At 33.1% G+C, this 17,161-nt stretch overlaps 2 protein-coding genes across 7 annotated transcripts in view; one reads left to right on the top strand and one right to left on the bottom strand.

Annotated features, from left to right (window-relative positions):
* The window catches only part of LOC108362591 (uncharacterized), a 40,095-nt gene extending 27,597 nt beyond the window's left edge, over positions 1–12,498 (top strand). The window contains exons 2-6 of one of the 2 annotated variants that reach the window (XM_017615633.1): positions 11,338–11,404; positions 11,469–11,522; positions 11,790–11,965; positions 12,044–12,203; positions 12,272–12,498. In XM_017615633.1, the coding sequence (XP_017471122.1) occupies positions 11,338–11,404; positions 11,469–11,522; positions 11,790–11,965; positions 12,044–12,203; positions 12,272–12,408 (594 nt within the window). In that variant the 3' untranslated portion in view covers positions 12,409–12,498. Of the gene's footprint in view, positions 1–9,399; positions 11,405–11,468; positions 11,523–11,789; positions 11,966–12,043; positions 12,204–12,271 lie in introns of those variants that run through there. The other variant, XR_001847488.1, reaches the window with a different exon arrangement.
* The window catches only part of beat-VII (Immunoglobulin domain-containing protein beaten path VII), a 501,410-nt gene that overhangs the window by 310,622 nt on the left and 173,627 nt on the right, over positions 1–17,161 (bottom strand). The gene's annotated exons all lie outside the window — the stretch shown is intronic.

Below are 17,161 nucleotides of genomic sequence, written 5' to 3'. Positions count from 1 at the left end.
GTCAAAGTAAATCTAAACACTTTAAGGTAAAGGTGAAGAGGAATATGCAAAAATAAAGATAAATATGAAGAAAAGGATGAGGATGAAGATCGATATTGTTATCAATATACTACTCGATATTTTTATCGCTATAATAATCGATATTGCTATCGATAAAATAATCGATACTGTTATTGATTAAATAACCGCTATTGTAATCGATATAATAATCAATATAATAATGGATATTGTTATCGATACAATAATGGATATTGTTATCGGTATAATAATTGATTAAATAATTGATTTTGTTATCGATTTAGTCATTTATATTGTTAACGATATATACAATAATCGATACTGATGATTGTTATATTAATCGAGAAGTTAATCGATTTTACAATCGTTGTATTTTTCTATATGTTTATGGATATTGTTATCAGTATTTTTATCGACACAGTTATCAACAGGGTTATCGGAACATGGAATGTGATCACATTACATGACATCACATCACATTTTATCACATGATATTAAGAGACATCACATGATATTACATCACATAATATGATATCACATCACACGATATCACGTGACATGACATTATATGATATGACATCACATTATATGACATGACATCACATGACTTGACATCACATGATATGACATCATATGACATGACATGGCATTACATGACGTGGCATCACATGATATGACATCATATGGTATGACATCATATGACATGACATCGCAGGATATGACAACACATGACATTGCATCTTATCAAATCACATAAAATCACGTCCCATCTTATCACGTCATCGCACCTCATCTCATCTACGTGAATAGAAAAAGAAAAGGATATAAGCAAAGATGTGAAAGATAAAAACAAAGATGAAGACCAAGGTAAAGTTACCGATTTCAAAACCAAAAACACCGTTAGAAAGGTAATTTTCTGTAGATGAGGAGAGTTTTTATAGTTTCGAAATTGGTTGAAAATCGTCGATTAAAAATTTCCATATTTGTGTATGGTTGTTTTTGCAACCTGTTCAATTTAAGCTGTTTCGCTTTTTGTTTTACTTCGTATTTGAAATTAAACTTTGAAATAAAGATAAATATGAAGATGAAGAAACAAGTGATAACGATGAAGACAAAAAAAGGCAATTTTTACATTTTTGAGTTATCGAAATTTATCGAGCCATCGAATTTCACTTCGAAATTGGTCGAGTTAACGAATTTTATTGAGTTATCGAATTTTAGTGCTCTTGAAATTCATCGAACTATCGATATGTATCAAATCATCGAAATTTATCGATAAAGTTGAATGTATCGGGTCAATTCCAATTCCTGCCGAAGTCCTCCAAAGACCTTCTCAAATAAAAAAAAAATTTAGTTACGTTTTAGCAGAAGATTTTGCGGTTAGTTAATTTATACCGAATAAGTATCGCTACGTGTTAAGTTAGAAAACCTCTCCAAGGCTTCTAAAACTAGAAAAACTGTCGAATTTCGACAGTAACTGGCACTCTAGTAGCTCATTAATCATAAAATGAAGTATTTTTTATTTATAAAATTGTATGCGAGCTTATTTTATTACAGTATTAAAAGAAAAGGCTATATTCTATACTTCTTAGAACCAGCTCAGAACTAACCTCATTTATTCCAGATCGGAGGTGACCCTTTTTGAAATATCTGGGAGCTGTTGTTATATGAACTGTCTCAGAACCATCTAAGCCACAGTCAGTTCAGAACAAGTTCGAAAGTTCTGCAGAGGGCGACAATTTTCACTTCGTAGGACATCGCCATGTTAAAAGATACAGTTGAAAGCATTGCGTTGGGATAGATGAAGAACCAGTACCGTTCCTTATCAGGCTAGCTCAGCGCAAGTTCGGAACCAGTTTGATTTGCTGCAGGGAATGTACTAGAAGCGCAACAGTTCAGAACTACACTGAGGGGAAAAAATATTAAAATCAAATAGAAACGTAATTGATCTTACTATAAACGTCAATGAGTGTACTGTATTTTGGTAAATATTCAATTCAATTACGCGCGTATTAAAATGACCGCGTTCATTCTGAAAAAGCATCCGTGAAGTGAATAATCAAGAAAGAACTAAAAAAAAATATTTAACATGCATGTTGATGTTGCCTGCAGTGGAATTCGAACTCTGACCATCTCAGGATATCAACAAATTGTGGCGTCTTTGCGCACTCAGCTACACCCAGGCATATAAATTTGCTTTCAAATGGTGCGTATGTACAGTCATATATATACTCAGATGTGAACAATCAAACACGTGCGTAATAAATTTTGTATGAAAATAGGTATTATTTTTAAATTCGAACATTTTTAAACGATAATCAAATATAAAGTATTCATTTTTACTATACATTATTTCCCTCAGTGTAGAGATTTTCCCCACAGAGTACATATCGTCGTTTAAAGTGCAAAACCGCGTATCAACAAAATGCAATACCGCGTATGTGAAGGTGTAGAAATTATTTTCTAGAGCGTACAAACACTCATATTTCAAAATGGTTCTCTTTTTTATAAAGCAGCCGTTTTTCTGGATAGTATATTTCAGGACGAATGGATAAGGATCGAGCCAAGAGCTTGTGTGAGCAAATCCAATTTTTGGCAGCCAAAGTCAGTTACGCGGTTTTGCAGAATGACGATACGCGGTTTTGTACTTTAAACGACGATATGTACATTGACTTTGTAGGTATGTACATATGTACATAAGTGCATTAGCTTATTGGTCAAAATATGGTCTCTTTAAGAGCCAACATGTGGTTTATTGAACGGTAAACAATTTCCAAAGCAACAATTAGTGCGCTGAGTAAACACAAACATTCGCCATATGAACTTCACTGGTCTGCGGGGAGTGGTTAACAGCATAAACATTTCAACTAGCCGGCTACTTCAATTGCCACGAATATGCGTCTGCATAGTAAACCTTCAATTTATTAAATTGAGTTGGCGTCTAAGGTCGTTGTGTTCTCGGAGGGAGGCATTCCCATCGGATTGCTTCAAAGAATAGTGTTATACCTAGCAACAATACCAACATTTGAATCAATATTAATATGTACATATGAATACTTACGTTACCGAGTTCACAATATAAGGTTACAGGAGTGGCCTTTGCTAACGTATTGGAATAGCTGCAAGTGCAATCCCTAAGTTAGCGATTGGTAAACTCGCCTCCCACTCATGTACAAACATACATACTATCTATGTACAAATACATATATGTCTATGAATTGGGACTGGTAGAGCAGTTGGAGTCGACCTAATAATCGCTGATTACAGATTCAATATTAAGGCAGACGGTCAATTAGGCGCTTGGTTAGCTGGCCAAATTGTTGACAGGCGCACCTGTAAGCCGATACAAACAAATCATTGGCATGGCAATATACAAATTTGTGATAATTGGAGCAAAATTCGCACATTAATAGGTCGGCGGGTGAAGGAGTATGTATGTATGTATGTATGTACGTGTATTTAGTTTAGTATATTCGCTTTTATATAGTTATGTACAATGAAATTCTCTTGAAATTCTCTTGAGAACCTATACAAATGCATACGGGTTTCGAACTGCTGCTCCTTCAAACGTACACTCATATGCCTGTACATACGCTGTGGCGAAAATCTCTAGCTCTAAACTGGTGTGCTTCTGGTTAGCGATAAATATTAGAAATGAATATTAGACCCCCAATAATAGGTTAGTACTTTTATTAAAACAAGAAAAAGGAAATACACACCTTTCCTAAAAACAAAACTAATGAGTAACAAATAAATTAATAGTTAAAAATATATTAGAGGTAAAAAAACAACAACACGCTTTTATTACAATAAGAACAAAAAAGAAAAAAATTATTTATTTATTTACAGATTCGTTAAATAAGGATATGAAGTCCCCTTACTTGATGTTATATAACTTGGTTAAAATAGGTTTAAAGTAATTGGCACGTAGTCGTAGTCAAAATAAAGCCCACTGAAAAGTTAGTTGCAGTTATTTTTTGCAGGAATCCCATTGGAAACATACACCACCCCATTGTTAGAGGGCTTCGGGTGTACGAATTTGTTGTAACATCAGGAGTTGAAAACTTTCTCTAGCGGCTAGTCTCTTAAATTTCTTCCAATCACGTCGTATGCAGATTTCCCATGTGAACTTGCAACAAAGTTCAATTCTCACATTTGCTTGATGGGATTTTCATGATTTCAGACCTTTACTAAAGTTAATATCATTTATTCATATTGTTTTTGTCTATTTATCATATTGCTCGAGCGTTGGACGATCTAGAGTCCAAATGAATAAATAACCATTACTTCCATTTGGATACTTAAAGTCGACATTATAGACAATGTTGTTACGTAAAAATAAAAATTTTTAAAATGTTATAATACAAAAAATCGAAAAGAAAAATGTTTACTTATTTTTTTTTTGTTTTTATACGTTGCACATTATTGTAAAAAATGTACAATTAAAGCCCATAATAAGACGGAAGAAATAATTTTTTTATCATTAAGTTTCGTTTAAAGTTGTCCAAGATACAGTACTTTAAAGAAAGGTACGTATGACGTTTTGTTAAAATTTAAGTATCGTTTAAATAGGCGACCCTACGACATGTCGGCAAAATATGCTGCACGTATATTCGTATCACCTAGACCTTAAATCTCTTGAACTTTCATCCAAATCCTGAGAGGTCGCGCACAGAGATGGCCGCGGTGACATAACATGCCTCAGATATGATTAATTCCAAAAATTATTTTAAAAATGCAATGCAATATAGAATATAACAAGTAAGATCAGAGCTATGCCGAGGCTCCATACCATTCATGAACATCCGAAAATTTTATTTTAACAGATTAAATACTGGATTTCAAATTAGTGAATTGGCAGCTAAACAAAATTTTTTTATCCACAGCATACATAGACGTACATATATAAAAAATCATATCTAAAAAATCAGTGGTACCGAAGATATACCTTATGAAGCACCAATAAAATGATTTCCACTGTTGTGTGCGATCGGTATGTAAAGTGGTTACACAATTTAATGCACTTAGCTGCCTAAATAAAGGAGTTATATCGCACAATCTTGTAGTTGAACAATCAGTGGTATAGGAGAAAAAGCTTATACAGCACTGATACTGACGATTTTCTCAGTAGAGTTTGTGTGATTATTTAGAAAATAGGTCACGAAATTTATCGTTTTTAGCTGTCGAATTAAAGGAGTATTAAAGTAAAATCCCATATCTGAGCAATCAGTTGTATGGAGGCTATAGGTTATAGTGACCCGCTCTTTGTCATTTTCACTGTAGGTATTCTGTTTATAATGGGTGGAAACAGTGCAAAATTTCATTTTCCTAGCTGCATAAATAGAACAATCAGTTGTATGGGACCTATATGTTATAGTGGTCCGATTTTTCCGGTTCAAACTAGTATAAATTATAAAGATACACCCACTTACCAAAATTCATCCGGATATCTCGAAAACTGAGTGACTAGATTCCATACAAACAGGCGGACAGACGGACAAGCGGACATAGCAAAATCGACTCAGCTCGACGTTCTAATTAAATAAGTGTACATTTTAGTGGGTCTATCTCTTCTTATTACTTAAAAACATCGGACCATAGCTATTATACCATTTCATGCTCATGAAAGGTTTAAATATGGGTACCAAATGAAATAGGAAATTTCTTTAGAATTTAAAATAATTAATTATTTTTAGATTCACAAGAAAGAACAGGTCGAAATTCGAGGTCCTCAACATATAATTTTTTCAAAAACAAATATTGCAAATTTTAAGGATACAATTTTAAAAGGACATTTCCATTACTTACCAGTCCTTACGCAACAAAAAATTGAATCTGATTAAATTCTACAGAACTTGCTCTTTAATTTGATGCCCATACTCTTTCACATTTCACTGAATGTTTAAAATAATTTTTCAATAAATGACGTCAGAGTGAAAAACGAAAAACCCAATTTTACTATATTTGGCGGTTTCGTGAATATATTGATTTATGTATGTAAAATTTACAATCGCACGTTGTTATATGTATAATGAGCTAGATAGTTTTAAAAAAATATTAATTATTAAATAAAAAAAGAAGAAATATAGCCAATACTGGTCAAGAAAAGGAGTTTTTATTATTGCCATCAGTGCAAATCCCGAAAATCCTGCGATTTTCGACACCTAAAAAAGTCGGAATTCCGGGATCTCGGAACTAACATCCCTGTACATGTGTAATGGCGTTTTCTTTTCTACAAAAACTGTTGCATTTTTATTGCCCTCTCTTTAGTGTTTGTGCGAAGAGGGCACATTTTTCGGTTGAAAAAAAAACGTGATAAGTAACGCTATCGGTCTTGTTTGAGATTGGTCGGTTAGGTTTTTTATTTGGTTTTTTTTTGCATACATTAAGAAAAGCAGTTTTTATATAGTTCATTACATATGTGATATAGGTCGCGCAAAAAGTGGCGAATTCTCTTTACGTTGCCGTATTGATTAGCTGTCAGTTCAGATTTATGACCCCCGTCAGAGAGGATACTTTGCTTACTTTCCGTTCAAGGATGAAACTGACAGATGAGTAGACTGTGTGTGTTTCCATGGAGAGCGTCAGATTGGCAACCCTCGCGTCGACGGACCCGACGAACATTGATCAACAGTCAACTTTTGACGCACGTAAGTCCGTCACTGCTGACAATTGTATAACCTTGCGTTTTAGCTGCATTTAAAATGCAACATTTTCACTTTCGAACATATTTTTTTGAAGAGCGTTCATGCTATCGCATTTAGCAAATGTACATTTACGCGAGTTCGAAACCGTATGCTTTTGACAAACGGCCGTGTTCCTGTCGCTTATTCAGATCCGTATCTATCACGATCAATTCACACAGAGAAGATAATGTGCAAAAAACTCTACTGAAAAGGGAAAAAGAAATTTTAAACAAAAAGTTCAATACAACAACTTGAATTGTTTTAACCATACCCGAAAATTTGTTTGTGTATATTTTCATTTGTCGGTGCTGTCAATTGAAATATCCTCAATTAAATAGGAAAAAAACCCGCAGAGTTGATCACTAATTGAGCCGGATATCTATCAGTTTCATATCGATGTTAAATTCGTGCAAATTTTCTTTTTCCAAATAATTTAAAATAATAAATGAAATCTCGACCGGCGATCACTGAAACGCAGCTAGCAACTGCATACGCGAAAAAGCAATGTTGCCACATTTTCTCATTAAACCATGTTCGAATCGTGGAAATTTTGGAAGATCACAGGGTTGCTTCTAGCATTTAGATTCTTAATGCAAAAATGGAGATGCATTTAGTTGCATTTAGGTGACGAATTTTGTATGGATAAATGTACATTTAGAGTAGCATTTAGAGCTAAATGCGCTAAATGTGCTTTTATGCGTAAGCAAAAACAGCCCATAAGACAAATAAGAATATGTATTAATTGTCACATTGTTTGAGTAAAGTAGGCGTCCAGACAATAAACTGTCTTCGAAAAGCCAAAGACTGTGACGAAGACTTCAAGGGAAGTGTGTATATATTAGTAAAAAAGTGTAAATGTTTTACTATTGCATCTGCAAAATTGACTTGTGTAAACCCCAAGTACGCGACCATAGGAACAGCTGATCTTTGTTTGCAGACGCAATACCTTCATTGTGTCATATGTTACGTACGGCACTTCCTTCGCATACTTTTCCGTTACTGACGTAAAAGTACCCATTCTGACGGGCCTTTTAAACATTCCAAGCTTATTTGTGTTCTATGTGCAATTTCGCCGCTAGAATTAGCAGAAAAATCTATAGTATATTTTTCAATACCAGATAATACAGTTCCTTACTTAATTACAAATTACCACAGTTGTACATAAAAAGTATATAACAGAAAAGTAAAATGAATGTATTTACAATTTTCTCCATTAAATGTGTTTTTTTTTTTTAATTTCCTTCTTCCTGAAGCCTTAAAAATCCCCATCCACTAAAATATTCTAATTTCGTTTCGAGTGGAATCACCACTCCCTATTTTTTATGGATAAAATTTGAAAACTACATTAATACCATTTTGTTTAGATACATATATACTTACATACAAACGTTGATGGCCATCATCAAACTTTTCCCGAATTAAGTGGTATCATTAAAGTTCTTCTATTGCGTAATGAATATACTGATTCCTATTTCCATTGTGGAAATGAGGAAAGGGAGAGAAAATGCAAATCAACTGGCCGTAGACATGAAAAACACAAATATGCATAAAGCCAACAGTAAATAGCCAAAGTAAATACAAAATATTCCGAAAAATATTATTGTTAAGTACTTTTTTGTGCGTTTGTGGTATTCTAAAATGTTTTAGCTACTTTTTGTTGCTTTAGTTTTACTCAACTTTCCGCTTAACTATTTCGAGCGTTTGAAAGGGCAGTGAATACGCTCTTAATATCAAATATGCTTTACTAAATATGCTTTTTTTAGGGAAAAGTTGAAACAGTTTGGTAACTTGCAAAATACATGTTTTACATGCATATGTACTTACATAAGTTACATATATACAAACGAATATACATTAGGGCGAGTCAATTTGTATAGGATACTATGCGCCTTTAGCACAGACATATTCTACGTGTAATTCTTAGCAAATTTGCCGTAAAAACCAGGGCTAAAAGTCAATTTGGAGTTTCCGAAATTGTGAAAAGAGGTTTCTTAGCATTTTGCTGTTGTGTCCTAAAGAAGGGCTTAATTTTAGTATAAAAACATGCTATAAGGGGTTTTTTGTATGAGGAATCCATTTGTGTACTCATCCTGTTCTTAAAACTTCCAAACTTTATTTCGCAATTTGGCAAACTCCAAATTGATTTTAGACCCATGGTTTCTTCGGCGAATTTGCTTAGAACTACGTGTAGAATTCTCCTATGCTATACACGCTTAGTAACAATTTTTTCATGTTTGTATGCAGTAATTTGTATAAAGCCTCTATTATTAGGAGCAGTATATTTGGCCTTGGTGACTATGTACTATTATCTCTGTTAATTCCAGTGGGGCTTTTGGATGGTTAAATGGTCGACTCTAACGATTGCCGCACGCTTCGCTTCCGAGCAAAAAAGGCTACAACCCAGCAAACACAAGAAAAAATATTCTCCAACGTTTGAGAAACCCTTAATTTTCAAGTTGAGTTTCAACATTCCTTACCATTTGAGAATTATCCTTTTCTCAAACCCTATTCCTCAATTTGCCCTTAAGTTGAGGAATATTTGAGAAATGTTTAACAGCTTTCTGGCAGCGCTTATGTTTCCTTTGCAAAAGTGTTGATCTGGCAACAGCGGTGAAACATATGTTTTAATGTTCGTAGAAAAAGTGAAAACACTGAAATAAAAATTAACGCAACAAGAAAACAATAAAAGGTGAGTTGCGCAATAACTTAAAAAAAGTTAGTGCTTAGTTCAGTGGCAGAAACAATGCAAAGAAAGAAATTAAAAAGTGAAGTGAAGCAGATAGTAGATCTTCTTGCAGAGCGTGAAGTGGCCGCTCCTACACGTCAGGAGTGTCAGGGCCAAGAAGATACTTTCACTGCAAGCTCGTCCACTTCAAATATATCGGATGATGAATTGAGTGAGTCGAAAAGTGATGGTGTTACAGATTTCGAAAAATCTGTAGATTTGAGAATTGAATTAGCGGCATGGTCTGTGCAATTCAATATATCAACGGCGGCTACCAATAGTTTATTAACAATATTGTGCAAACACGTGGGTGATCTTCCACGGGATTCAAGGACTTTAAAATCCACTCCTAGGAGACCACCTGTTGAAAATATGGGACTAGGAGAATACATTCACTACGGTGTTGAGGACTCACTAACTGATTTTTTAATAAACAACTCCTATAGTTTGATGGAAATCCATCTTAACGTTAATATTGACGGCCTTCCACTTTCAAAAAGTTCCAATTTGCAGACTTGGCCAATATTAATAAATGTCAATGGAACGCCTAATGTTATGGTTGTAGGGGCTTATTCCGGCAATAGTAAACCATTATCTCCAAATGATTATTTGCAAAGGTTTGTAAACGAGTTGCTGGAGCTGTTAGAAAAGGGGTTGGATTACAATGGCAGTCATTATTCCATTCATTTTCGTTCATTTATTTGCGATGCGCCAGCAAGGTCCTATATTTTAGGAGTTAAAGGACACACTGGTTTCTCTAGTTGTATCAAATGCACGCAAAGAGGAGAATCCCTTGGGCATAGAATGATTTTTCGTAGTGAAATTCATAGCGCTAGAACAGATTTAAGTTTCCGATCCCGTTTGGACGTAAATCATCACAAACTTATCGAGTCAACAGCTATCGAAAAACTGCCCATCGATATTGTAAACTCTTTTCCTTATGATTACATGCATGTTGTATGCCTTGGTGTAACCAAATCTTTGCTTCTTGGATGGGTTAGGCAGAGAAATAAAACTTATTCTTTGAAATCCTCGACTATAAGTTTGTTGAATTCTCGATTATTGTTTCTAAGTAATCAGGTTCCAAAAGAATTTGCTCGTCATCCACGTGGCCTGAGCGATATTGAAAGGTTTAAGGCTACTGAGCTAAGGACATTTCTGTTATATACAGGAATTTTCGCTTTAGCTGAAGTCTTAGATGTAGAAAGATATACGCATTTCTTAATGCTAAGCTTGGGCATAAGAATATTATTGAATGAAAAGTCCTGTAAGGAAAACAATGCGTGCGCAAAAATACTCTTGAATGAATTTGTTAAAAAAGTTCCAAATTTTTATGATGATTCTTTTTTAACATTCAACTATCACTGCCTTACACACTTGCATAGTGATGCATTGAACCATGGATGCTTAGAGTCTGTAAGTGCGTTCAAATTCGAAAATTTTTTGTCGAAACTCAAACGAAAATGCAATAAAAAAGATCACATTGCTGCACAAATATATAACCGCTTGGTTGAGGAAAGTTTATATTCCTCTCAATATTCTGCAGCAAAAATTACAAATAAAAAAGCAGATGAAAATGGACCAGTGAAGTCAATAAATACAGAATTCTTTTACTTATCCCTTAAACGTCCAGATAATTTTTACAGCGTCCAAAATAAAATATTTATTCTCAAACGACTTTCAAAAAAAGACAGTGCTTTTGAAATTATTTCCAGAGAAGTTATAAACTTAACAGACTTTTTTACGATTCCTATAAAATCATCCCATTTTAATATTAAATGTTGCGCCACATTGCAGTTTTCTGATTGTCAATTTCAGCATTCAGTACATGAAATATCTCAGAAAATCATTGTCTTTAATAATTTCGAATGTAATAAATTTATATTTATACCTTTCATTCACATGTAGATGGATTTAAACAGCACATTTCTTAGTTCGTCAGCAATACTAGCAGAGGAGCTGATATCTAAAAAAGGTGAGTTTTATTTGTTATTTGATAAAGATATACATATCTAATAATATTATTTTTAATCTTTCAGATTTAGATGAGTTACACCAAAAAATTGATAAATTTCAAGAAAATGTTTTAAAAGGTAAAATTATTGTAGTGTTTACGTTGTTGGACTTTTCACTAAATAATAGGGCTATCACTAAATCCATCGTATTGCGATTTTCTCGATGCATTTCTGAACTAGATAGAAGTTGTTTCGATTTATTTGGCTGGAAGCGAAAATGCTTAAGTCAGATTCATAAGTTGTTTTTGCAAAAGTCCATAAACATGTATCCTTAAATCGTTAATATCAACCAATATGTACTTATGTATATCCCCAGTATTTTATATACATTTCTAATATTTACAGAACAAGAAATTACACAAAAGCTTCTGAAACGCGTTCTCGAAGAAGTCAAAGCTAATGGCAATTCCAAGAGTAGCACACGCAAGCCGATAATGCCGAAAACACCGTTTAAAGAAGAAAATGATTTTAAAGACTTTGAGGCCAAAATAGAAAAATCGGAAAACAAATTTAATGACTTGGTAAGTTTTGTAAATAAGCGTATAACCGCATACTATTTAAACATGAAAGTAATTACAACATGCATATGACTTTTCTAGGTTGCCGATTTTTTGAGCATAATTTGTGGCAATTCATCAAAATTTTTAAAAGAAGCATGGCGAAAAATTATGACCGACGAAGTAGCCCAAAAATTGTGCTGGCAAGGAACAAATAATAAAACGCCCGTTCGAGCTTTAAGTGTAACAACAGCACTAAAACGTTAGTATGTCTTATCATTCTTTAATTTTTACACATTTGTATGTATATACATATGTATATCATTTCAGAAGCGTACAATCAAAAATTTGCAACTGCAGCTTCCGACAGCGAGTTCGAAAGGACAGTCATATCATTTTTCCAGCATGCCAATAATCGTCTGCAGAAAAAGCATGCATACAAAGAGCGAAAGGAAAATAAAAAATAACTTAAATATGTATATGTATGCTCACAAAGGTGCATTAAGCTGGATCGATAATTGTATTTATTTTAATTTAATCTGTATAGATCCAAGAAGTAACTTTAGGATATCTGTGATACCACTGACAAGTTTCAGATAAATCCATTATGTCATATTAACCCAGAAAAAAAATGAATTTTGAAACGAATTTTGAAAATATGTGCATACGTACATACACACATATGAGTTATAATTAAATTTATATAACTATAGCTTAATGGATTTAACTGAAACTTGTCCGGTGTACCACATATATCTTAATGTTGCTTTTTGGAACAATACGGATTTATTTATTTAAATTATTTTCATCATTTACGAAAACCTTTTGTAGAAGGTGCATATTGGACCATACTATGATTTGAAATGCGATTTTCTTTTAATTTTGTAAGTCGTTGCTAAGCAAATGTACTTTAAATTCTCTTTTAAATTTTTTTAAATACGGTACGGTAAAAACAATACCACCTTAAGAATTAAATTAATCATAGAATTAAATTAATCATAAAAAGCTGGTACTTTGTATAATTTTTAATCTAAATAAGTAACCAAAAGTACAAAATAAAATAAAATGTATTAAAAGTATAAAATAAAAAAGAAGCTTTCATTTGATACCAATTGGAGAAATTGATTTGGGGTCAAGTGGAGAATTAACAATTTCTCAACTTGATAACTAAGAAAATCTTCATGTAAAAAAAGTGCCTTTTATGTTGAGAATACTATAATCCGCTCGTTGAGATGCTGTTGAGAATTAACGTTGGAGATTTGAGAAGGCTATTTAATATCAAATGCGTCTCAAGTTGATATCAAACCAAAAGGTTTGCTGGGAATGAAAACAAGTAAAGAAGTATAAGTTTTGGCGAAACCAAACTTTATATACCCGGTGCACGTGTAAATAGTGTTGTCTCGCCTTTCTGATTTTAAACATTTTCGATAATATGCTCAATCACACCATCATTGAAATAATTGAATCGAGTTTAGTACAAATCGATAAATCGCTTACAGATATAAACTTGTGTAATCATAAGTGGGCCTATTTTCCAAAAATCTATAATAATCGTATTTATTCGTAAGAGATTGATGTAAGTATTAACTTGGAGTAAACTAGCGTGCTTAGTTATTGAAATGTACCAGTTTTTTTATATCTGAAATTTACTGTTCAATGGGAAGTGGGCGTAATTTTTCTCCGATTTAAAAAATGTTCAACATATTATTTTTTTGTAGCAAGGTAAATAACTGTACAGAGTTTGGTAGATATAGATAAATACAAAGGTCACCGAGACACGCATATGTTACACATACATATGTTATTGATTTAGAGCCGTTTTCGTAGTTCTGTAAATTACTATTATAAGGGAGGTGGGCGTGGTTAATGACCGATTTCGAAAGTTAACACAGATTTTTTAGCTTCACTCTAGGCAATATTTGTTTGGTGAATCGGCTACTGAGTTATAGCAAGTTTTCATGAGCAGGACCGTTTCCCACGCCCGCTTTTCAAAAAATTAATAATTGCCTTGCTTTATGCTTTAAACATTTGGATCCAGTATTTACGGAAATATCGTAGTTTTTCATATTTCGAAAATACCTTTGATAAAGGCCAACATTTTGAGATATCTCTAAAGTAAATACTAAGGATTGCTACAGTAAGTAGTAAGGATTACACACGGATTAGATAAGGATTAGGGACATATTTAAGTCACTTAACAGTAGTAAGAGTTTTTATTTTTTCAATTTTAGATTGTATCGTTATTGCAGAGGATCATCGATATAGTAAAAATGATAACTACCTTTCACGTTTTAGAAAAGTGTATGTGCATTTCTAATCAAATATGGAAAATTGCAGGGATTTATTTTTTGTATTTTTAAACAAGTTTTAAAAAGTCTTAAGATTATACAACAGCATTTAGCTGTAACAGTCGAATAGATGAAGTGATTCGCGAATAAGGTAATTAAGTGATATTGTCACAGCACGCAAAAAGCCATTTTTTTATCGCTTGCAAATCAATATCGATTTTTAAAATTGTACCCCTACCCTTGGCTAAATAGAAAAGGTGAGTTATGATTGTGCAGGAAACCACATTTGTATAAATTTTACCGTTGTAAATGATCCTGCGGAAAGAGCGGTGAAAATAATTTTTACTGTGCATTGACTTATGATGAGGAGCAAGGTTTATATATGTTACCGGCCAAACCCGATCTTAGGACAAACTAGTTTTGCCTAGGCTAAACTAGATAAGGGGCCACAGTATTTTTGCGCGAACACCTTTCCGCGTAGGCGGCCTTCAGTCGCACTTCAAAAAAATGACCGTATCAGTCCAACTCCAGGTACGCAGTCCAAAATATTGTTGCGTCCAACTTGTTTCGACATTGGACGGATATATTGGATCTAGATAGAACTAGTTTAGCCTAGGAAAAACTAGTTTGTCCTAAGATCGGGTTTGGCCGGTAACATATGGGTGAAAATTTCTCAACTGGACCTCGGAATTCGGTCAAGTTCGAATTTTTGTGTGAAAATTTGTGTGTAGAGGTTTATATGTAGATGTAGATAATTTTTAAAATTTTTATAAGCAAATATATTTTTGAGCAATCTTTCTCAAAACTTATTTTCTTTGAAAGTATTTGACGAAAGTTGATGAGATTTATTTTGTAAGCGTAGTGATATTAGAGCTTTAAACAAAAATATTTTTATAATTTAGAAAAAAACTTTTTTTTTTAATTTAGACACTAGTCAGTTGCATTAAAGATGTGTTCTCAATGAGTGTTTCCATTTCGTTTATATTTTCGAAAACTGCATTTATTCAAGAAAATATTTCTTTAAAAAAAATTGTTAGATTTTTTCTGTTTATTACTTACAGCAACATTTGTCACAGCGCGCACGCATCGTGAACCATGAACGCTCACCGCCTATACGCGCAACATGTTCACTAGAAAGCGCGTACAGAAGCTACTAACAATTTGAGACTTTTAACATAACCTTATATAATAATGATGGCATTTGTGGTATTTTTAAGGCATTTTTGGGTTAAGTTTTGCATCGGAGGTATGTGGTAAAATAATCCCATTAATTCAATTTTTTTGAAGTTCACACACAACATTATTACCAGGGAACGGATTTTTAGGACCTAAACCCCTACAAAAAAAGGGAAAATAGGCCGGAAAAGCAGTGTTGCCAACTTTTGATTTTCAAAAAGAACCAAAAACTTGGAAAAAAGGCGTTTTACCAAACTAAAAGCACCAATTTTTTTTAACCAAAGGATGCTTTTTTCATAACAGTTTGTATTTAACAAAAGCAAAAAATTAACAATATTTACAAGAATACATACATAAATCAATACACAAAACGTTTTCGCTCATAACGATTGAATAGCCTCTACACATGCTATGATGACTCATGCTTACGACGTAATACCGAAGTACTATTAAAACTACTATATCCAGTGCACGGACTTTACCACTTTATTGGTAGATCTACAAACTTTTTAGCTATATTATATTTTCTACCATTTTTACCAACAAAGACTAAAATTCTGCCAATATTTTGCCGAAAGAAAGCAAACAGATTTAAATGAACATATACATACATATCTTTTGTCATCGAACACACACCTTAAATAAAATTTAAAAGTAAACTTTGACGGAGAACAATTGCTTGAGTCTCCCTCCTATTAAATTAATACAGGGCCCGAATCAGGCCATCCGAGATCGAACTAAATTTTATACGAAATTTATTTTTGAACCTTCGGGAAGGAGTATAAAAACAAAAATTACACGAAAAAATTGTACGCTCAATGCCAGTAATAATTACACATGATCAACATTTTTTTGATATGAAAAAAAAAACAGCAACACCCTCCACAACAAAAATTCTAAAAAATCAACGGTAATTTTTAACGACTTCAAACTTCCACTTTCTTACACTACAATTGAATGGGCTACAAAACTGCATACGCGAAAATTTTCTAAATATTCTAATTAAAAATTTTGAAATTTTGATGACAATTTTTTGATGTTTGATTAATTTTTTTTGCAATTTGTGCAAGCTTTTAAACTTTTATCATTGTGGTTTCTGTTATGCATTGAATTATATTTCAAATGAAAATTATTAAAAATAAATAAACATAATTTGCAAACAATATCATTTAAAATTTCGTTACTAATAAGTTGATCGCATCTGTATATCAGTTTGACATTAAGGTTCATGAAGGCGTAAATCCAGGTGCTCTGGTAACGCCATCTTTTATGAATTCGCCATGTTTTATCCTGTTTGAGTAATAACCATCTGATATTGTTTCTTCTAAAAAATCTACCAACTTCTACCATTTTTTGTATGTAAAATCTACCAATAATAATTTTTTCGAAGTCCATGCACTGACTGTATCTCGAGAGAAAAATCGAATCGCAACACACGAAAATAATGCCCTAAGTAGAAATGAGCAAAAAATTTTATGTTTTCATTATATAACCTCAAATATCGCAAAAACCCGTGTTTTTGGCAATCTGGGGGTAGGATATCTAAAAATTCTAGTACTGGAGCAATTGTGCGGTTGGATTGGGATTCAGCACCAAGAAACGATGTGTTTTACTCAGGTGGTAATAAAATCAAAATCTGTACAAACAATTAGAAAAGAAATACTTAACTTGCCTGCGTACTAGCATTTTCAACGCGACTAGAATTCAACAAGGTGGGTTTGCAACTTCAGCTTTTTATCAATCATGGTTGTATTTT

This window comes from Rhagoletis zephyria, unplaced genomic scaffold, assembly GCF_001687245.7.
Source record: "Rhagoletis zephyria isolate East Lansing unplaced genomic scaffold, Rhagoletis_zephyria_1.1 Rzeph_scaffold_00023, whole genome shotgun sequence".
Taxonomy (NCBI): domain Eukaryota; kingdom Metazoa; phylum Arthropoda; class Insecta; order Diptera; family Tephritidae; genus Rhagoletis; species Rhagoletis zephyria.
This window is presented reverse-complemented; position numbering and strand designations above follow the sequence as displayed.